General features: G+C 38.6%; 1 protein-coding gene across 1 annotated transcript in view; it reads left to right on the forward strand.

Moving 5' to 3' along the window:
• Positions 1 to 23,857, forward strand: part of LOC126426708 (coiled-coil domain-containing protein AGAP005037-like) — a 250,976-nt gene that overhangs the window by 116,924 nt on the left and 110,195 nt on the right. Inside the window, exons 7-8 of the mRNA XM_050088630.1 lie at positions 4,576 to 4,638; positions 6,182 to 6,265. Coding sequence (XP_049944587.1) covers positions 4,576 to 4,638; positions 6,182 to 6,265 — 147 coding nt within the window. The remainder of the gene's footprint in view (positions 1 to 4,575; positions 4,639 to 6,181; positions 6,266 to 23,857) is intronic.

A 23,857-nucleotide genomic window follows, 5' to 3' on the forward strand; every position in this document is an offset into this window, starting at 1 on the left:
AAAATTCAGGTGAACAAGCATTCTTTCAGATGTAAATGGGTAGGCAAACTCAAATGAGCAACATCTGGTCATGTTTGGTTAACATCCACATTCATACTTTGCTAACCAATATGATATGCATGGTGGATGTACTTCTCATTGCGCCAGTCAGTAGGGCTTCATCCCAATCTATTCACATATTGAGTGCAGGAAGAATGATAGTTTAAATGTCTCTCTGCATACTGGAAATACTCTAATATTGTACTCACAATCCCCAAAAGACTGATATATAGGGGTTTGCAGTGCATTCCTAGAATCATGATGCAATGCTGTTTCTTTAAACAATGAAAACAGACTTTCGTGGAGTAGTTGGTTTCTTATCTTCAAGTGTCTGCCACTTCAAATTTTTCAATGTCTCCATGGCATTCTCCAGTTGGTTAAACAAATGCGCTGGCCTTCTTTGTGTACATTCAATATCCCCGATTAGTCCTATTTGGTACAGGTCCCATACATTTGAGCAAATTCTAGGATGGGTCAGATGTATATTTTATAAGCGATCTCCTTTGTAGATTGACTGCGTTTCCCTAGTATCCTATGAATGAATGATAAGTCAGGCACTGCCTTTACCTGGAACTGAGCCTATGTGATCCTTCCTTTTCATATTCCTACAAACTGTTACAGCCAGGTATTTGTTTAAGTTTATGAATTTCAATTGTGGCTCTTTGATGTCAGAGGAAATTACATTTTTTTGTTTTGTGAAGTACACAATTTACCATTTCTGAACATTTAAAACAAGTTGTCAATCTTGGTGTCACTTTGTAATCTTATCAAGATCTGATGGATTACTTGTTCATCCTTTTTTCAAGCAGTACTTCATTACAGATAACCACACCACTTACAAAAAGTCTACGGTTATTATTAAATTGTCTGTAAAGTCATTAATCTACCATATGAACAGCAAGTGTCTCAACACATATCCGTAAGGCAACCTGAAGTTACTTATTTACATTTGTCTGTGACTCTCCATCGAAAATAACATCCTGTATGCTCCCTACCAAGAAATCCTCAATACAGTCAAAAATTTTGTGTGGTGCTCCATACAGTCATACTTTTGACAATAAGCGTGGGTGTGATGCTGAATGATATGCTTTTCGGAAGTCACAAAATTTTGCATCTACATGACTCCCAAGATCCATGGCTTTCATGATGTCATGTGGAAAATTGTAAGTTGTGTTTCATACGATGTATATTTTTGGAATCTGTGCTGGTTAGCATTTTTTGCATTCAAACTGGGGAGTGAGAAAGGAGGCCAAAGCTCAGGAAAAGGTGAAAAGCAAAATGAGTAGTTAAGATGATGATAATGATGATGATGATTAGTGTTTTAGGGCGCACAACAACGAGGTTATCAGCGCCCGGAGTAGTTAAGAGTAGGGCATTTGTCTCCAGTTGTTAAAAACCAGCACGTAAGTGTTAATCTTTCTACAGCTGAAATTATTCTTCAGCAGTCAGTGTCCTGCTCTGCAACTTCCACTCAGTTGCATTGAGCAGCCAGCAACAATTGTACCCTGACATCCGAGGTGCGTTCCATAAGTAATGAGACCAAATTCATAAAAAATCATTTACTGAATATATTCGTACAAATAATCAAAAATTTTCAACATAGCACCCTCTTGCGTATATCTTTGCAGTTACACTGCAACCAGTGTAGTCAAGCCAATTTTTTACAGCAATCTCATAGCCGAGAATGCAAGGTCAGATTACATTTTCCACTTACAATACTTAATGAACTTACACATGATACTGTTCAAACCTGACATAACACACCTACAAACAATAGTAACAGCACATAATCCTATGCATAAAAAACAAGAACAAAGAAAATCAAAGCAGGTAACAAAGAAAATCAAAGCAAACAGCCATACCAGATAGCTAGTGGGACATTATTGTAGTTTCACTGTGATAGGCAACTGTGAAGTAACATGTCCCGTGTAATTGGATAAATGCGTGGCTTAATGACATGCCTCTCATGTAAATCTCTCTCCACTATTTTCTTCATAGCTGTCAATTCTGAATTTCTTCATAGCTGTCAATTCTGAAGTAATTATCAACTGAATGTAGCAAAGCACTACGGTATAGGATGGATATTTGCATTGATGCATGCTTTGCTGTATGCCTGAAAAATAAAAAGTAGCACTCTGCAGAAGGGGTGGGGTCCCTCTGATCTCAAACCTCCCAAATGATTACTTTGACAACTGAAGCAGTTTGCAAGCTGGAAGCAAACTAAAACAGTAATGAAAGTAATCCCAAGAGGAACTAGATTAGTAAAACATTGAGGATAGCCATACTTCAGTATTATTATTATTATTATTATTATTATTACAGTTACTGGTACATAAAGTGTTCTAGAATTTAGATGTTTTTAATTATGTGCAGTGAGAAAGTGAGTCCGTGGAAATGTTTATGGGAAAATTGGTTAGCGATGCACATAGTAACATGTACCATGTGAAAGTTGATTTTGCTTAGATGGTTGGACCATGAAACCAAAGAAAAAGTAAAAATGAAAAATGAACCAAGGGAATATATGACCACTCAACTTTTCTGGTACAATAACAGCTTGTTTGAGCACTCTGTTCACATACAGGAAAAGACAGCTTCTGCTATGTGCTAGGAGGAATACGCAATGCGGCTGACAAACTCTGCAACATCAGAGTGGTGCACTACCCCAGTGCTATGATGATAATAATAATATCTAATTTTTTAAGTGGATTCTGTTGTTCCATATTACAGAAATCACGTTCTCAGCAAGAGTTGATTGTTACAAAAAATTATCTGAATGCTATTACAAACAACTATTGTCACAATATGCATGAAAAGTAACAAAGTTTTACACTGTGCTTTAATTTTCAGAATCTTTCAAAATGGTTTTTGGTATTCTCATTGCGTGAAAACGTACTGTTCAACATTTCCACTGAAATCACGAAACACTCTCTATTTTCAACTCACCTTCATTTCACCTCTTCTCATGAATGAACAGAATAACTCCACATGAGGAAGGTCTGGATTACACAATGTGGAGCCTAGTACTAGCTAAATACCCTTAGATGGCTTTTGAGGGATATATAGGACCACTTCACCAGTTAAGACTCACTTCATCTTAAGTGCAACAACTTTTATGGTAATGGAAAAACACAAATTATTAAACGAAGGGTATAACAAGTTACCAGAAAAAAAATAATAATGTTGAGAAAAATATATAAAAATCAATTTATGTTGTTGGTTAGTATGTTAGAACGCTTTACAGAATGGTAGGTAGGTAGGTAATTTCTTTCGAAAATAATAAAATATAAAGATTAACCAAGCTATAGGCAAACATACAGAGAAGAGCAGCACGAGTGGCCACAGATTTGTTTACTCCGTAGGAGAGTTGTCACAGGTATACTGAAAGAATTGAACTGGAAGATTCTTGAAGATAGCCGTAAACTGTCCCGAAAAAGTCTATTAACAAAGTTTCAAGAACCGGCTTAAAATGAATACGCTATGAATATACGACAACCCCCCTCTGTATCGCTTACATTGGGATCGTGAGGATAAGAATAAAATAACTACTGCACGCCAAAGCTAGTCAAACAATCATTCTTCCCACGCTCCAAACCGTACGTGAATGTAACATTAAACTGGTACAATGGGACGTTCTGTCTGCCATGCACTTCACGGTGGGTTGCAGATTATATAGATGTAGCTAGAATTCATAATAAGCATCAAAGTGACGCCACAGCATTCATTACCATTACGTCACTGATCAACGCTCATGCGTTACATCAATTCATTTCGATTCGGCAACCGCGCCCGAATCCGGAGTACACAGCAAATTTCTGTGGCTCCGAGAATTAATTTGTCTTGGGTCGCGTCCTACATTTTCTTATATTAAGTGGGATAGAATGGCTTCAGCCAAGAAATATCTCCGACCAAGAACCCCCAGACATAGGCGATGGAAAAAGGTATTATTTTCATTTAGTCCTCAGGGATGTGGTGTAATTAACTCAAACATAGTATATTTAAAACAGTAGCTTACCAAATTTAAGTTTTTTCCTACGCGACACGCGTAATTGCATTTCGAATTGTTCGTCTTTTCTACTTCGATTGTCTTATTAAACAGTAGTCTAAAATTTGTTACGGAAAACGTTGGTGACAGCTTTGCTATACCATAAACTTTTATTATTAAAACAATACTGTTGTAGTTATTACACTATAACTAATATTAATGTATTTTAGTTCGTAATAAACATTTACGAGAATATTGGCATATCTTTTTCCATCTTTTGCTTACTGCTAATTCGTAGACTTAATTTTTTGTACGAAGAATATTAATATAACCTTTGGCCAAGGGTTCTTCTTAATTAATTACTCAATTTTAACGGTTCTGGAATACGTAGCACTATTTAGAACTATTTTGCTAATTTTCTGTAGTCTATTTACAACTGATTTTAAACTTTGTTTTAACGTCAGATATTTAATCTTTCATTTGTCTTGTGTGCGCAAATGTCTATCGCATTGTTGGAACTAACGGTTTTGTTTGCTAATTTTCTCAAAATGCAGCGGATTCGAAACCAACTAAACCAGCCATTAAATCGTCAACGCTTCCTAGAATGTCTTCACAAGGTAAAGGCAAATTTAGAAAGGGGAAAAGCTCGAAATTTTCCGTAAATTAAGTATTTCATTGTTGTTCTTTCATTGTTATGTATTATATTGCCTTGATGCTATTCGAGTAGAATGGATTTATGTACTTCCAGATATATATATATATTTTTTTTGTAATTTCGTAATTTCCATTGTTGCATTCGTATTGTACATTGTTTCTGATTTTTTTTTATTTTCGCAAAAGTTAACCCGTTATGTAGCCATTAAATATGATTGAGTTAATGTCAATTATGAATGTATTCCAGCACCTGAATTATTGTAAAAAAGCATTAGAAACTGAATCGCATATGAGTTTGCCATTATGGATGTTAACCTATATGGAAAACTTGTTCGGCTCGAGTAAATGAAACCAATGCATCCGTAGATTAGAAGAAAATATAAACGTGTTTCGAAAGCTGCAGACATTACAGTTTGCTAGGCCAGCGAAGCAGTGTCTGCATCTATACAAATATGCATGTGAAAAACGCCTATTTCATTAGTTGCATCAAGTAGCAGTTTGTAAAATATTTCGTAATTTCATAAGTTTATTTTGCGTAGTGCCTTTAGCCGCAGTAGATTATTTATCACCAAGTTAAAGTGTATCACAATTTCATTACAGTAATAGCGATCATGGGAACATCACTTTTCAGCCTCACAGGAATATTGCAGTAACCAACAGGCACTACTCAGGTATTAGGAACAGTTGTGAGCTGCCAGTATGAAAAATACAGGTTTTGTGGGTAATTTCATTCTCTTGTACCCAATCAATGCAGAGATGTACAGTAACAAAATGTAAAAGCGTGTAGGTCTACTGATTGCATCTCATTGTGCTAAGCAGTTTGCACTTCACTTTGGCTATTCATTTATACGAACCTTAAAAGGGTGATTGAAGTTCTTAAAATGAACATCACCGAAATGTACATCACTGTAGGATCTTCCAAGGACGTTTTTATCCATGCCATAGTGAAGATCAACATGTGTTTTTTATAAGGGAATGTAACTGCTATGAATGGTTTGATATCTGTTTAGGCGTTTTAGTTTTATGTGTTGATCTACGTAACTTTTATGCAGTTCAAAGGTCCATAGTGTTCAGCATCTTGGTATATGTAAGTATATTGATAGTAGACATGTGGAAGAATGCCATATCAGCAGAACATAGTAGATGGTCATGCTTCGAGCATCACACTAGTTTGTGTTACGAATGGAGTGAGGGTGTGTTATTTTAGCTTTCATCAGTTGTTGGTGCAACTGTGAAACATGATTTTCACACTGTTCAATCCTATTTACGTAGAGCGTAGAATTGGATAGTTTCTTTTGTGGTCGTTGCCTGCTTGAAACTAGTGTTGTCACAACTGTTAGAATTTCTATGAAAATGTCTGCCACAGTAGCCAGAATAGTAAATAGCACAAAGTATTCTCATCAAAAATGATTTAAGTTAGATGCAGTTGCAGTACCTGTCTGTTGTAGAAATTTGACACTGTATAGATGCAAATACAAATAGATGTGGTGTTCATTTTGATTACAGAGAGAGATCGACATAAACCAGCCCCTCCACCAAAACCGGTTTCATTGTCTCCTGGCCAGTATGATGGTCGGCATGTCTATAGAGGTTTGTGTTGTCTCTACATCTACATTTATGCTGTGCACTATGTCGCCAATCATACTTTTGTCACAACAATGCCGCACACAACAAATATCCCTATTCAAGTCCAAATGTCCATGTAACTACAGTAGTAATTGCATAAATATAGAACTTAAACATATATAATTGCATTTGCTTCTCTTTCATCAATTTCAAGTCGAGCAAGGCATCTAAACCTGTTATGAGAACCACATTTATGCGAACTCTTATTCTCATTGTTTGATAGTATCCTTTTCATAAGCTGCTAGTAGTAGGTACGAAGCCTACAAGGTTTATTACATGTTTGAACATCATTTATCTTCATGATAAGTAATTGTTAATAGATAACGTCAAAATACTTCGAACTTGCCAAGTTCAAAAGATTTTGTTTCCTTTGTCCTCAAAATAACTTGCCATTCAGTGGTCATATGACATGTATCTGATGTGGCAGCATTGTCCTTATCAGTTAATGCATAATAATAGGAATAGTCAGCAGTAATCACTGATGAAACTGTTTTCTTTCCATTGGTGAAACTGTTCCTCTGACAGAGATAAAGAGAACCATTGCACTCTTTGTGTTCCATTGTACCAAAAAACTCTCTGCACCGAAGAAATGCTGGTATATATCAGTTTCTGATTTTTTGAACCATTGGCAGCACTGACTCTAGTTGCTTCGAAGTGCATGGGAGAGAGAGATTTATTTATTATATTCCAGTTTTATTGGATTTACGCCTCTTCCATTCATGAATGGAGCATGGAGAAAGGAATTGAACATAAGATTCTGTACATGCTGTAATTATCCCAGTCCTCTCTCCATTATTTGTGCATGATTACTACATAAGGTGCTACAGAATCAGCTGTAAGTAAATATTCTACAAGCACTCATTCTGAAGATATTATTAAAACTCATTGTAAGGAAAAGATAGATTCCTACTTACTGCAAAGATGACACATTAAGTTGCAGACAGGCACAGTGAAAAGAAACTTACGCATTAGCTTTTGGCCAAAGCCTTTGTTAAAAAAGTTTCTTTTTGTTGTACCTGCCTGCAACTTAACATGTTATCTTTACGATAAGTAGCCATCTATCCTTTACTTATATTGTTGCTATTCCAACCTGGGGTTTCCATTATTTTATTAAGACTTATCCTACGTTTAATAGCTATCTGTAGCAAAATTAATGTTGTTTGGACATTAGGTAAGATGCATAAACAATTTTTGTGTTATACATCTATTGTAATACACATATCCCACCCAAAGAGTATGTTATTTAACACTTGACTTACCATAAGAGAAATCTGTGAGGTGTATTCAAAAAAGTAACTGGGCAGTTTGATCATGAAAAATATGTTTGCTATGAATCACTGTTGTTGGCAGCTTTAGTTTTCTACAAACATGCAATTTCATTTTCAACTTAATTACCATTCACTTCTAAATGCTTTTTGTGATGTTGGAAGTTCTCCACCAGAGAACTGAACCATTTGACTATTGTCCACCAAGCCATTGTTTCAAATGCAAGGAGACATAATAGTCACGGAGTGCTAGGTCAGGACTGTGGATTAGGTCATCAGAAAGTTGCCAAGAGAAATGTTGCATCTTACATTTGATACATGTGGCAGTGGGCAGTGTATAGACACACATAGTTGAGAGGGGGATTATCTCGGACAAAAGCTGCCCCCATAGTTGGTTTTGGATGGCATGTCTCAGTTTAGCAAGCATTTCACAGTACACATAATTTGTAATTGACCCATGCTCTATGATGTCAATCAAAACATCACACTTTGCAACCTAGAAAATGGTGGCCATCATGTTTTGACTAGCTTGGATTTTTTCGCTTTTGTGGAAGCTGAATGATGATAACACACTGAATGTTGTTTTGATTCAGCAGTGGTTTAACAGGCTTAATGCATTGCCACCTATAATAATGTAAATGTGTGAAACAAAATCATCTCTGTCTTGTTTATAGTAGTTCAGAAATATTTATTTGCTTGTATCCTCTGCTCACTGTGTTGATCAGTACGCATTTTTGGTTCCCACATTGCTCACAAATTACAAAATCCCAGCTGATCTGTGACAGTTGTGAGTGTGTCTAGTATAAAGAATTCATAAGCTGGAGCAGTAAGTATTGATTTATATACAGATCCAAGGTTGTGGTCCACTTGTATGATTTCATTGTTCTGGACACGGGCCGTCAGGAACATTTGTACAGGTGCTATTGAAAGATTGACACCATTGCCTAGTAATTTTTCTTCCCTTGTTACTGTAGGCTCATAAACAAGTTGCAACTCCTGATGTATTTCAGCAGCTGTAGATACTTTTGCATCCAAGAATTAAATCACAGCTTGCATCCTAGGTGCATTTTGTTTTATAAACATGAGACGTATGATGAAATGTATGATGAAATAAAAGAAATTATTCAGATGGTGAAGGGGAGACGAAAATTTAATAGTCATGGGTGACTGGAATTCGATATTAGGAAAAGGAAGAGAAGTAAACGTAGTAGGTGAATATGGAATGCGGGTAAGGAATGAAAGAGGAAGCCGCCCGGTAGAATTGTGCACAGAGCATAACTTAATCATAGCTAACACTTAGTTCAAGAATCGTAAAAGAAGGTTGTATACATGGAAGAAGCCTGGAGATACTGACAGGTTTCAGATAGATTATACAATTGTAAGACAGAGATTTAGGAACCAGGTTTTAAATTGTAAGACATTTCCAGGGGCAGATGTGGACTCTGACCACAATCTATCGGTTATGAACTGTAGAATAAAACTAAAGAAACTGCAAAAAGGTGGGAATTTAAGGAGATGGGACCTGGATAAACTGACTAAACTAGAGGTTGTACAGAGTTTCAGGGAGAACATAAGGGAACAACTGACAGGAATGGGGGAAAGAAATACAGTAGAGGAAGAATGGGTAGCTTTGAGGGATGAAGTAATGACGGCAGCCGAAGATCAAGTAGGTAAAAATACAAGGACTAGTAGAAATCCTTGGGTAACAGAAGAAATATTGAATTTAATTGATGAAAGCAGAAAATATAAAAATACAGTAAATAAGCAGACAAAAAGGAATACAAACGTCTCAAAAATGAGATCGACAGAAGTGCAAAATGGCTAAGCAGGGATGGCTAGAGGGACAAATGTAAGGATGTAGAGGCGTATATCACTAGGGGTAAGATAGATACTGCCTACAGGAAAATTAAAGAGACCTTTGGAGAAAAGAGAGCCACTTGCATGAATATCAAGAGCTGAGATGGAAACCCAGTTCTAAGCAAAGAAAGGAAAGCAGAAAGGTGGAAGGAGTATATAGAGGGTCTATACAAGGGCGACGTTCTTGAGGACAATATTATGAAAATGGAAGAGGATGTAGATGAAGATGAAATGGGAGATATGATACTGCGTGAAGAGTTTGACAGAACACTGAAAGACCTAAGTCGATACAAATAGTATTAGAAATACTGATAGCCTTGGGAGAGCCAGCCCTGACAAAACTCTACCATCTGGTGAGCAAGATGTATGAGACAGGTGAAATCCCAATCCCAATGAAAGCAGGTGTTGACAGATGTGAAAATTACCGAACTATCAGTTTAATAACCCACGGCTGCAAAATACTAACATGAATTCTTTACAGATGAATGGAAAAACTGGTAGAAGCTAACCTCGGGGAAGATCAGTTTGGATTCCGTAGAAATGTTGGAACACGTGAGGTTAGAAAATAGATTAAGGAAAGGCAAACCTACGTTTATAGCATTTGTAGACTTAGAGAAAGCTTTTGACAATGTCGACTGGAATACTCTCTTTCAAATTCTGAAGATGGCAGGGGTAAAATACAGGGAGCAAATGGCTATTTACAATTCTTTCAGAAACCAGATAGCAGTTATAAGGGTCGAGGGGCATGAAAGGGAAGCAGTGGGGTGGGAAGGGAGTGAGACAGGGTTGTAGCCTATCCCCGATGTTATTTAATCTGTACATTGAGCAAGCAGTAAAGGAAACAAAAGAAAATTAAAATCCATGTAGAAGAAATTAAAACTTTGAGGTTGGCTGATGACTTTGTAATTCTGTCAGACAGAGGAAAGGACCTGGAAGAGCAGCTGAATGGATTGGACAGTGTCTTGAAAGGAGCATATAAGATGAACATCAACAAAAGCAAAACGAGGATAATGGAATGTAGTCAAATTAAAATCAAGTGATGCTGCGGGAATTAGATTAGGAAATAAGACACTTAAAGTAGTAAAGGAGTTTTGCTATTTGGGGAGCAAAATAACTGATGATGGTCGAAGCAGAGAGGATATAAAATGTAGACTGGCAATGCCAAGAAGATTATCCTGATTCATAATGTTTAGCAGCGTTGGGAAATAAAATAATTTTATTTGTTTATATGTCATGTTTTCTTTTCTATTCTTCTGAAGTCCGGAAAGTGATTTCTCACCTCTCTGAATGACATTACTCTATTTCACTAATTGTATTGTGGGCAATATACAGAAATTTTCATGTTCTCCTGCTTATAGTCCCACACAGCTTTTAAAATAAACTTCAATACTTGTGCTTTATATGTCTTATAGGTTATTTAAAACCGTTACAAAATACCTTCGTTCACACAATCAGCACTAGAAAAACATTTCTTACACATGCATATTCCCCATGTAAATAAGAAATGTAAGTTTCTGAAGAAGAGAAATTTGTTAACATCGAGTATAGATTTAAGTGTCAGGAAGTCTTTTCTGAAAGTATTTGTATGGAGTGTAGCCATGTATGGAAGAGAAACGTGGACAATAAATAGTTTAGACAAAAAGAGAATAGAAGCTTTCGAAATGTGGTGCTACAGGAGAATGCTGAAGATTAGATGGATAGATCACGTAACTAATGAGGAGGTATTGAATAGAATTGGGGAGAAGAGAAATTTGTGGCACAACTTGACAAGAAGAAGGGATCGGTTGGTAGGACATGTTCTGAGGCATCAAGGGATCACCAGTTTAGGATTGGAGGGCAGCGTGGAGGGTAAAAATTGAAGAGGGAGGCCAAGAGATGAATACACTAAGCAGATTCAGAAGGATGTAGGCTGCAGTAGGTACTGGGAGATGAAGAAGCTTGCACAGGATAGAGTAGCATGGAGAGCTGCATCAAACCAGTCTTCAGACTGAAGACCATAACAACAACAAACATTAGGCCATGATCAAAGGATATTTCTGTGCCTAACGTTTCCTCTCCTAATAGTAACGATATTATCAAAGCCCGTGAAAGCTCAAGATAGCAATGTTAGATATAAACAACCTCCAGAGGTGGAACTGTTTATGTGTATCTGTGCAACAGTCGGGTCATGCCGATGTGTGTTATGAAGGTGTTTGCTTTGTTTAGCTCTAAGGCCCATGACTTGTCTAATTTCATTCCTTTTTCTTTCCTATTTTTGTATTTCTGTAGCCTCTCTGTACATCCTAGCATAGTGATAGGATAATTGATCTTGTTACAACCATAATACAGGAGAAACACGTTTGATGGTTCTCTGGCTCCAGTGCATAATCTAATACTGCCAATTTATCCATGTTTCCCAGATGACAATTGTTCTGTGTTCCTTAAGTCGGGCATTGATGCTTCATTTTGTGCTTCCTGTGTTCGTGGTCTCTCTCCTATGAGTAGTTAGGCACACTTTCTCTGGTGTTTCATCAAAAATTTCCAATTTCGTTTTTGGATTTTTTAGTTGGAGTCAGCCCAAACAAATAGTGCTTAACATACCTTTCATATGACACACAATGTTGAAGGAAAGTGTTGGTTAGTTTCCTGTTGCAAGCAGAATTTTTTTGGAAGTGGAATTTTATGTGCCCATTTGATAAGAGCAGTCCCAGATTATCTAGTGCAATGTTTGTTTTGTCGATGTCATTATGTAGTATTCTGCCTAGTGGCAGCTCCATGTCTTCGTACGGAGAATTTCGGATTCCACTGTTCCCTGTCCTCAGCTTCTTCCTTCAGTCTGTTGTATCTCCTTCCATCTTTCATGTCGTCCAGACGTTGAATTCTTCTTTTTCATCGTCCTGCGTTTCCTCAGAGTCCCTTCAATGACATCATGTATGAGTCCCTTGTGTCTAAGTACATGTCCAATCCAGTTGGCCTTTCTCTGAAGAATTGTACGCAGAATACTTCTCTCCTACTCTTTGCAGTAAATCATCATTTTTTATGTGATCTGTCCACTTGATTTTTCCCATTCTCCTCCAGCACCACATTTCAAAGCTCTCTAAGTATTTTTTCTCCTTCTTTCTCATGGTCCATGACTCAGCTCTATACAGTGAAATGCTCCAAATGTAGCACTTTATCAGTTTTTTTCTCAATGCCAAACTCAGCTTGCTGGTCAGCAGAGTCCTCTTCTTCTTGAAAGCAGCTTTGGCTATGGTGATTCGTGCTCGGATTTCGTTGGTGCAGTGGGCATCCTTTGTGATAAAACTTCCCAAGTACTTGAACTGAATCACATTTTCCAGTTCCTGATTGTCAACAGTTATCTTCAAATGTTTCTCATGTTTTGATATGCGCATCACTTTTGATTTTTTTATGTTGCTTTCCATGTGTATTTTCTTCTCGTTTCCACCAAATTGTTCATCATGTGTTGCAGCTGTCTCTGATTTTTAGCAAGCACGACCAGGTCGTCTGCATACTTGTGGTGTTGATGAGACGTCCTCCTACTTTGAAGTTTCTGCATCCTTTCCAGCATTTCTCCATACAGGTTGAAGAGGTTTGGCGACAGACAACATCCTTGTCTCACTCCCCTTCCTATTTCCTCACACTTCGTTTCTCAATAGTTCGGTCGTACCTTTACCCTTTGTCCTAGGTACAAGTTCCTTATAAGTCTCCAATCTCTCCAGTTGATTCGTATTTCCTTAAGGATGTTCATCAATATATTCTAATTGACTCTGTCGAAGGCCTTCTGCCAGTCTATAAAACAAGCGCTAACTTCTTTGTTAACAGCCAAAACTCTCTCTGACAATATCCTCATCATGCCAATGGTGTCTCTGGTTCCTTTTCCTTTCCTGAAGCCAAATGTTCTTCTCCTATCACTTCTTCAATTTTGTTTTCCAACTGTCTATTTAGTATTCTTGCAATGATCTTTGCCACATGCGATATCAGACTAATTGTTCTATAATCACTACACTTCTTGGCTTGCTTTTTCTTCTCAAGAGTAACCACTGTGACATCCAAAAAGTCTTCAGACCGTTCTCCAGTTTCATAGATTTTAGATTTTGTTTATGAGTTGTGTCAGAACTTTCAAACTTTCATTTCCGATTTCTTTAAGCAAATCCACTGGTTTCCCGTCATCCCCTGTAGCTTTCCTACTCTTCATGTCCTTTATCGCCTTCTCTACTTCCCTTGTCAGTATACTGGGCCCTTTTTCATCTTCATCAACAGCTTCCTCTGGCTCTACGTCGATGTCATCTGGGTGATGTTCTGTATCATATAGTTTCCTTATATATTCTTCCCATGTTTTCAGCACTTCCACTTGTTCAGTCACTACTTGTCCTCTAGAATCTTCTATTCCGAACGTCCTCACACTTTTGTTCTCTCTTCCTCCCAGTTCCTTTGTTTTCTGGTACATGAGGTCGTACCTTCTTCTTCTTTGTTGTTCTTTTATTTCGTCACACATTTCTTCTAAGTACTTTTCCTTCGCCTTGTCTGTTTCCCCCTTGAGAGCCTTGTTAAGTGTTCTGTATTCTTCTTCATTAACATTTTTACACTTTCCTCCATCTTCTCCAGCATCTCATGGGTGATCCAGGGTTTTCTCACACTCTTTGTTTCCCTCCCAACTTCACTCTTCAGAGTATTTAACAAAACCATTTTAACATTTTGCAACTGATCTTCCGCATTTGCACTTGTATTTTTGTGTCTCACTTTGTTAAATTTTTTCTCTAGCGATTCTCTTACTGCCATGTTTTTCTCTCTTAGCTTTTCCAAGTCCCATCTCTGTTTTCCCCTCCCATGCTGTTGGATCTTCTTCAGCCTTGTGCTGATATCTGCAACCAAAAGGTTGTGATCCGAGTTGATGTTGGCAGCTGGCATAGTCTTGGGGTCCTTCACACTGCCCCTAAACCTCTGTTTGACGAGTATGTAGTCTATCTGATATCTGTTCATATCTCCTGGGCTCTTCCATGTGTACAGTTTACTTTTCCTTTTCTTGAACCAAGCGTTCATCACTACCAAATTATTTCGGTGACAGAATTCCACTAGCATTCCTCCTCTGTTGTTTCTTTTTGCTAATCCATACTGTCCAACAATGTTTGCTTCATTGCCTTGTCCAACCACACTATTCCAGTCACCCATGATTCTGGTATTTACTTTTCCTGTTCCTTCGGACTGAATGATGTCTTCTATTTCATCATACATTTTCTTCGCTTCTTCGTCATCGTGATCTGATGTTGGCATGTACACTTGGACTATTAGAATGTCTACTGGTTTTGTACTTATTTTCACAAGCATTAAATGGTCACTATGACATATGACTTTATTCACACTTTGCACTAATTCATTTCCCATCACTATTGCTACACCACGTTCAAAACTTTTACCACCAGAACAAAACATTGTGTAATTACCTGATACTATTTCACCACTATCTGTCCACCTCACTTCACTTAAACCCATTATGTTCACTTCACATTTGTCCATTTCTCTCTTCAGATTTTCCAGTTTTCCTGCTCTTTGAAGTGTCCTCACGTTCCATGTTCCAATCCTGAAATTAAAATGTTCATCTCTTTTGATGATACCACCTGAAATACTCCCCACCGGAGACCCGAATGGGGGATTAGATTATCCCCGGAATATTTTACTCCAGGAAATGCCATCATTATCCTCCGTCTTCCAACGTTCAGGAAATATAGTAATGTGGTAGTCTTTCCATTTCCTTTCCACGTTGCAGTATCATGGCCGAAGAACCAGACTATGGTTGGTTTCGCCCATGAGTCTTCGATCTTGATCCATCTGAAGCATCATTTGCTCTGTGCATCAATTCGATACTGGTGCCTGCTGCTGCCTGGTACCAGAGGAAGTATAGGATTGGGAAAAGAAAGACCCCTAGCCCTCGAAAACTAGTAGCATCAGGGTTGGAAAAAACAAGAGTTGGCTGAGGATGGCCAGACAGGAAAGATAAAAGTGAGGAGCCTGGCATAAGTAAGTGGAATCAATGCCAGGGCTCAGCTCGGAGTCACGTGGTTGCCAGCCACGTACTCACTAGGTGCGAGTCCCCTGGAGACATTTTATCGATACATATTGACAAGGACAGTAAAACTTGAAGAATAACCAGTACCCAAGCTGCAACAGCGTCCCCATGGCCTGCACTAACTGCTGCCACCAAGCATGCAGTGCTATTGAGCAGCTGCTTATTCTTCATGTTTTACTGTCCCCATTAATACATATCAATAAAACAAACATCAGACTAGATTAGTTTTCGAGTGCTCTGTCGAGTGAGCACATAAAATTCCGATTTAAAAATAATTTCGTTTGCAAGGGGAAACAAACCGACGCTTTGTGTTGACACCATGCATCACATGAAAGATGTAACAAGTAGTAAATGTTTGGGCTGACTCCAGCTACATAATGCAAAAACAAAATTGCAAATATTTGTCGAAACACCAGAGAAAATGCACATGACAACTCTAAGGAGGGACACCTGGCATAACTTGACCGCATGTGCAAGGGTCTTCATATACTCTTGTTGTGGCAAGCGATGGGCGTAGGTCTTTTACAGTGTTGAATATCCATGCAATTTTTTGTGTACTTACACAGTGCTCTTTTCTTCCTAGTTTTCTGCTGTCGTGATCTGCGCTCCTTTTATGAATTGAAGGAACACTTTCCCTTTAATTGGTTCTTTTTCACTAGAAGTTTGAAACCATTTAGGATGTAGTGCTCTGTTTATCTCTTTGTCAGAGTATCCATTTCTTCTGAAAGTAGTTCTTAAACTAACAATTTCTTTCTCCATGTACTGTCATTCACAAAATCTTTTAGCCTGATCCACTGATTTTTGGACCACTTCTCTTTTGTGAGTTGAATTTTTGTGAAGGTATTGTATCTATTTGTATGAGTGGACTTACTGCAAACTTTGTTCCCTAAAGTTCCACCAAGTTTTCTGAGTACAAGTACATCCGGAAGTGAAATATGACATTCTTTCTCATTTTCCATATTTTACTATGTATTAAGCTTTATATTAGAATTAACATCATTTAAAAATTAATGAATTCAGGGTTTTTCCCTTGATACACGGTAGAACTGTCACGAACAGCTTACTTGGTCATCTGAAGGACTAGTTCTTCAAATTTTTCGAATAGAAATTCACTATAACTGCATGAAGTGGGTTCCCCACAGCCACACTGTCATTTTCCTGAGGGAATTTGTTGTCCCATTGATAGTAAGTTGATGTGAGACAGTGTTTGAAGAGCTGTGTGCCATATCCTTATGCAAAAATACCTTCAAACTTTGGTGTCACCTCATTAAAAAAAAAAAAAAAAGCCAGTGGTACAACACCAAAACTGGGGGCAGCAACAGTTTTGTAGGCATTGTTGTTGCCTTCATCCACATTCCAGTGAATGTAAACAGTCAGTAGATGGCACTGCATTTGTACAACATTGTTCTGAGGTGACAACTTATATCAAACGACCATTACTTTTCGAATATGCCTCGTATTACACAGGAGAAATTAAAGATGCCCTGGAGTTTCAGATACATGTCACTCCTCTGAAGACACATTGATCAGTGTAAAGTAATTAAGATATTTTATAGTGTACAATTTAATTGACTGTTATTTCATGTAACACTGTGCTGCTGTGGTTTAATTTATTTTCCAAAGTCTGCTTTTAAAGGAAACACACAGTCTACTTATTTATTTATTTTTATTTTCTCACATAAACTTCCCTTGGTATTAAAACTGAAATGTGTGAGAAATGGAGTGCCCTTCAATGCAGTGTTGCTAATCAGTGAATAGAGATATCACAAGCGGTTGTGGGATTCAAGGGCTCTGCAGCACATTAAGCAGGTGGTAAGGGGTCGAGAAGAGTGAGAGTGCAAATGATGGTTAGCTTCCTCAGTTTGACATTTGAACAAGATAAATGTATTGCTTGCTTGCTTCACATAGGACAAAGTAAAAAAAATGGAAGAGGATGTAGATGAAGATGAAATGGGAGATACGATACTGCGTGAAGAGTTTGACAGAGCACTGAAAGACCTGAGTCGAAACAAGGCCCCGGGAGTAGACAACATTCCATTGGAACTACTGACGGTCTTGGGAGAGCCAGTCCTGACAAAACTCTTATCATCTGGTGAGCAAGATGTATGAGACAGGCGAAATACCCTCAGACTTCAAGAAGAATATAATAATTCCAATCCCAAAGAAAGCAGGTGTTGACAGATGTGAAAATTACCGAACTATCAGTTTAATAAGTCACAGCTGCAAAACACTAACGCGAATTCTTTACAGACGAATGGAAAAACTGGTAGAAGCCGACCTCGGCGAAGATCAGTTTGGATTCTGCACAAATGTTGGAACACGTGAGGCAATACTGACCCTACAACTTATCTTAGAAAATAGATTAAGGAAAGGCAAACCTACATTTCTAGCATTTGTGGACATAGAGAAAGCTTTTGACAATGTTGACTGGAATACTCTCTTTCAAATTCTGAAGGTGGCAGGGGTATAACACAGGGAGCGAAAGGCTATTTACAATTTGTAAAGAAACCAGATGGCAGTTATAAGAATCGAGGGGCATGAAAGGGAAGCAGCGGTTGGGAAGGGAGTGAGACAGGGTTGTAGCCTGTCCCTGATGCTATTCAATCCATATATTGAGCAAGCAGTAAAGGAAACAAAAGAAAAATTTGGAGTAGGTATTAAAGTCCATGGAGAAGAAATAAAAACTTTGAGGTTCGCTGATGACATTGTAATTCTGTCAGAGACAGCAAAGGACCTGGAAGAGCAGTTGAACGGAATGGACAGTGTCTTGAAAGGAGGATATAAGATGAACATCAACAAAAGCAAAACGAGGAAAATGGAATGTAGTCGAATTAAGTCGGGTGATGCTGAGGGAATTAGATTAGGAAATGAGACACTTAAAATAGTAAAGGAGTTTTGCTATTTGGGGAGCAAAATAACTGATGATGGTCGAAGTAGAGAGGATATAAAATGTAGACTGGCAATGGCAAGGAAAGCATTTCTGAAGACCATAAATTTGTTAACATCGAGTATAGATTTAAGTGTCAGGAAGTCGTTTCTGAAAGTATTTGTATGGAGTGTAGCCATGTATGGAAGTGAAACACGGCGATAAATAGTTTGGACAAGAAGAGAATAGAAGCTTTCGAAATGTGGTGCTACAGAAGAATGCTGAAGATTAGATGGGTAGATCACATAACTAATGAGGAGGTATTGAATAGAATTGGGGAGAAGAGGAGTTTGTGGCACAACTTGACCAGAAGAAGGGATCGGTTGGTAGGACATGTTCTGAGGCATCAAGGGATCACGAATTTAGCATTGGAGGGCAGCATGGAGGGTAAAAATCGTAGAGGGAGACCAAGAGATGAATACACTAAGCAGATTCAGAAGGATGTAGGTTGCAGTAAGTACTGAGAGATGAAGAAGCTTGCACAGGATAGAGTAGCATGGAGAGCTGCATCAAACCAGCCTCAGGACTGAAGACAACAACAAAAAGGCGCAAGTTCAGAAGTTAGTCTAACTGTTACATTGTTAAGAACCAAAGTATAAGCGATGCCTTTCTTGGACTGACATTATTGTTAGGTAGTGCCCTGATTCGCAGCTTTCCACACAGTTGCAGTGAGCAGGCGGCAAAGTTGTCTACCAACATACGTGTAGTCTTGGAACAAGGATAAGGAAGCTTGGAACTGTAAATCAAATGATACAAAATAATCCCATCTGAATATCATAATGTTGCATCACAACATACTGTAGTAATGTGCATGCAAGACGAGGACTGCATTATTGTGTTCTGCACAGAGAGGGATGGAAAATACTTTGTGGTGGCACCGATGTGCTTTCTGATTTTATCGCAGGTCTCATGCTTCAACTGATGACTTCTGTGGTGACTGGCAATGCTGGGATAAGCGTTACACCGAGCCACTGCTTCTGACTACACCTAAAGCAGTTTATATGCTTGGAAATATATCACTATAAAACTTCTTAATGTAATACGTGTTGTGTTCGCTTTGTGCCACTGATAATGAACCCTATAGTGACTAGTAACCTCACCATATTTAAACTAAGATAAAAATCAAAGTTACATGTTCTACATGCACTCCAAAGGCCATGCTGCAGGATGATGTGGCAAATGATACTGTGGGTTGTAGCATTATGTGGTACACTATTACTTGAGACTGTGCATTGCCTCACCACTTACCTTCTTACCTGCACGGCACTATAATGTGGTATCGAATGAAACCTATATGCTGGTGACATAAGCATAAGAAAAACAGCAATACATTGTTCGCATGCTTTGATGCTTATTCTGTCAGGTTCTCTTCCATTCCTTCCACTGCAATCATTTGCTCACTGACAGACGTTAGTAATAATGTATACTGGTGCATTGTTTTCTAAATGTTTGTCCACTTACATTTATTCCTGTTCGCACTGATGAAAATGGGGCTTCAAGCGCGCGCGCGCACACACACACACACACACACACACACACACACACACAAACACACAAAGAGGAGGACAGGCTTTCTTATCGTGCTCATTGCTTCGAACTTTTCCTGCAATTTGTGATCCAATTTGGGAATAATATTACTATATTTATTTGTTTGTCATCTGTACCTTTTCTTGTTTGTTGCTGCCTTTCCTTTTTTAATTTTTTTTTTGGAAATGCTTAATAGTTCTGAAGCATACAACTTATAAAATTGGCTATATATATATATATATATATATATATATATATATATATATATATATATAGAGGGAAACATTCCACGTGGGAAAAATTATATATATATAATATATATATGCTTATATACGTATGTTCCGTATCTCCTCCTAAACCACTGGACCAATTTCAGCCAAACTTAGTACACACATCATTTACTAAGTGAAAAGAATCACTGTCGGGCAAGAACCACCCACCTATCAAAAGAGGTGGGGGTGAAAAAGTGGTGTAGCCAATGGTACTGGAGAATGAGAGCACTTAGAGATGCAGAGAGTTGCAACAGACTTTACACGTTATTTGAAAATTACAACCTCCATAAGATGATGAAAAGAGAAAATTTTATTTCATACTTCATTTCGCTGTTCGTGCAGTAAAACTGCCAAATGGAGCATAACATTTTAACTTAATACTTCTTTACTACTAACTGTATATGTGACACATTTTGCAGACAGTATTCACATATACTACAGAATGTACCAGAAAAATTATTTAATTGTATGAAGCTTAGTTCTGGAGATATGTCATAAACACTAAATGTGTGAAAAAATACCACATCGTGCAAGACGATTAACTACTCCCTCTACATGCAAAGTTTTTGCAGGCAGTATACAACTTGCTGTTGAATGTACATACAAATATGTACCATTGTACGACACACAGTTCAGGAGATACGATGTGAAATACTGAGATGCGAGAAAAAACTGTCACATTGTGCTTGACGTTTTGATTTATTACTTTTTTGGTAGTAATTCTATTCTCAGTACATTTTCCTGACAATAGCTACATATACCGCTGGATGTGTTTGCAAAATTATATCATTGTACAGCCATAGACCACGAGGTATGACATCATAAACATTGCGCTGCATGAAAATGAAACTGTAGGGCAAAATTCGCTAGACATACAAGTGAAATATGTGTATAAGTACATATGAAGTACCTTAAATATGTGTAAAATACATTTGATGCTTGTGTGCAAGCAAAACCATGGGTACAAAGCTCATCTTAACCCTTGGAATGATTTAAATCATATTTGGTATACATATTAGTTACAATCTGGGATGAAATACTAGGTGTAAGAAGCATCAGCCTCATACTGAGGTGAGTGTGATAATGTGGAGAGAGAAGGGAGGAGGTGGATATGGACAGGCAGAGAGTGGGAAGGAGGAAATGGACAGAGGGGGGAATAGCAGGTGGGTAGTGGGGAAGGAACAGATTGACAGAGAGGGAAGGGACCAAGAGATGAGCAGTGAGAGGAGTAGGCAGAGATGTACAGAGAGTGGGGGCAGGAGGAGATGGACTAACAGAAGATTGGAATAAACACACAACCAGGCAACACCGGGTAATCAGCTTGTGTGTGTGTGTGTGTGTGTGTGTGTGTGTGTGTGTGTGTGGATAGGTATAGTTCTTGTGACAAGTAATAGATGCTACCCATTTATCTCAAATATGTAAATTTTTCTTGTAATAGCTAAGAAGTGTTTATTGTTATACTTAATTGTGAAATGTTGCACAAGTGATCACTTCCATCAAATATCAACCATAATTTATGTGATCACTTATATGTGGGTCTCATGTACCTTTTGTTTTTTTTAAAAAATCTGTTAAAATTTCACAGGAAGTGAGCAGTATTATCATTAAGTTTATTGAATATTTTTGCCTCAAATATGGTTGAATGTTTGGAAAATGACTCTCACAATGCCTGATATGTGAAAAATCCTTCAGTTAAATGTTCAGAATTGTTTAACAGTAGGTATGCCCTTTGAAGAGGTTGTAGCATTATTCTGTATGTGGCAGACATTGAATGCTCAAATGCTCTTCTACTGAGCATGAATGGAGCTGGAAGTTGTAGAAGTACATTTTCTAAGCATATAGAGAATGATGGCCATAGCTACTGGCAAGTCCAATGACCTCCACTGGGCAAACAAAGACCAAAAACTTAATCTGTTGGAAGCCGTAGAAATCAACAGACAGCCGGCCCACAGTCCTGATTTATTATTAAATGACCAAAAACGGCTCAGTACTTCCACCATTCTATACATCATTTGATCTTCAAAGTTTTCCAATACTCCCATACCATCTCTTCCATTTGTTCCTCAATTTTTTCCTGTAATTATTTATCTTGTTGTGATTGTCTATGTGCTATCCATATTCTGATGTTTCACAGTATGTACATCTTCTGTACATAAGACATATTGATCCATCTTCCACTTGTACTTATTCAAGATATTCTTCAGTACTCTTGTCTTGCACCAATTTTATTTATTATAGTTCTTAATTTGTCGTTGTTGTTGTTGTTGTTGTGGTCTTCAGTCCTGAGACTGGTTTGATGCAGCTCTCCATGCTACTCTATCCTGTGCAAGCTTCTTCATCTCCCAGTACCTACTGCAACCTACATCCTTCTGAATCTGCTTAGTGTATTCTTCTCTTGGTCTCCCTCTACAATTTTTACCCTCCACACTGCCCTCCAGTACTAAATTGGTAATCCATTGATGCCTCAGAACATGTCCTACCAACCGATCCCTTCTTCTGGTCAAGATGTGCCACAAACTCCTCTTCTCCCCAATTCTTAATTTAATTCAGTTTAATTTAAATTGGTATACAGGCACTGTTTGTGCAAGGTTTCATGTTAATGTTTTCCTCGTTCCCTTGATGTTTATTTACTGTTTAATGTGTTAATTGCAATACCACTATACTGTCAAATATTACATTTACTTTGTGTTCATATCTCACTCTTGATGATGTGTAAGATTTTTGCAATGTTGTTCATGAATATTGTACCTTTTTTGGATGACAGTAGTCGATTAAAATTGGATTATGGCCTCATAAACCAAAAATTGGTTAAAAAATAAATTAATACTGTAGAAGTCACATTGTATTGTATATTCCATTTTTACACTCCTGGAAATGGAAAAAGAACACATTACACCGGTGTGTCAGACCCACCATACTTGCTCCGGACACTGCGAGAGGGCTGTACAAGCAATGATCACACGCACGGCACAGCGGACACACCAGGAACCGCGGTGTTGGCCGTCGAATGGCGCTAGCTGCGCAGCATTTGTGCACCGCCGCCGTCAGTGTCAGCCAGTTTGCCGTGGCATACGGAGCTCCATCGCAGTCTTTAACACTGGTAGCATGCCGCGACAGCGTGGACGTGAACCGTATGTGCAGTTGACGGACTTTGAGCGAGGGCGTATAGTGGGCATGCGGGAGGCCGGGTGGACGTACCGCCGAATTGCTCAACACGTGGGGCGTGAGGTCTCCACAGTACATCGATGTTGTCGCCAGTGGTCGGCGGAAGGTGCATGTGCCCGTCGACCTGGGACCGGACCGCAGCGACGCACGGATGCACGCCAAGACCGTAGGATCCTACGCAGTGCCGTAGGGGACCGCACCGCCACTTCCCAGCAAATTAGGGACACTGTTGCTCCTGGGGTATCGGCGAGGACCATTCGCAACCGTCTCCATGAAGCTGGGCTACGGTCCCGCACACCGTTAGGCCGTCTTCCGCTCACGCCCCAACATCGTGCAGCCCGCCTCCAGTGGTGACGCGACAGGCGTGAATGGAGGGACGAATGGAGACGTGTCGTCTTCAGCGATGAGAGTCGCTTCTGCCTTGGTGCCAATGATGGTCGTATGCGTGTTTGGCGCCGTGCAGGTGAGCGCCACAATCAGGACTGCATACGACCGAGGCAC

The sequence above is a fragment of the Schistocerca serialis genome, chromosome 11, assembly GCF_023864345.2.
Source record: "Schistocerca serialis cubense isolate TAMUIC-IGC-003099 chromosome 11, iqSchSeri2.2, whole genome shotgun sequence".
NCBI lineage: Eukaryota > Metazoa > Arthropoda > Insecta > Orthoptera > Acrididae > Schistocerca > Schistocerca serialis.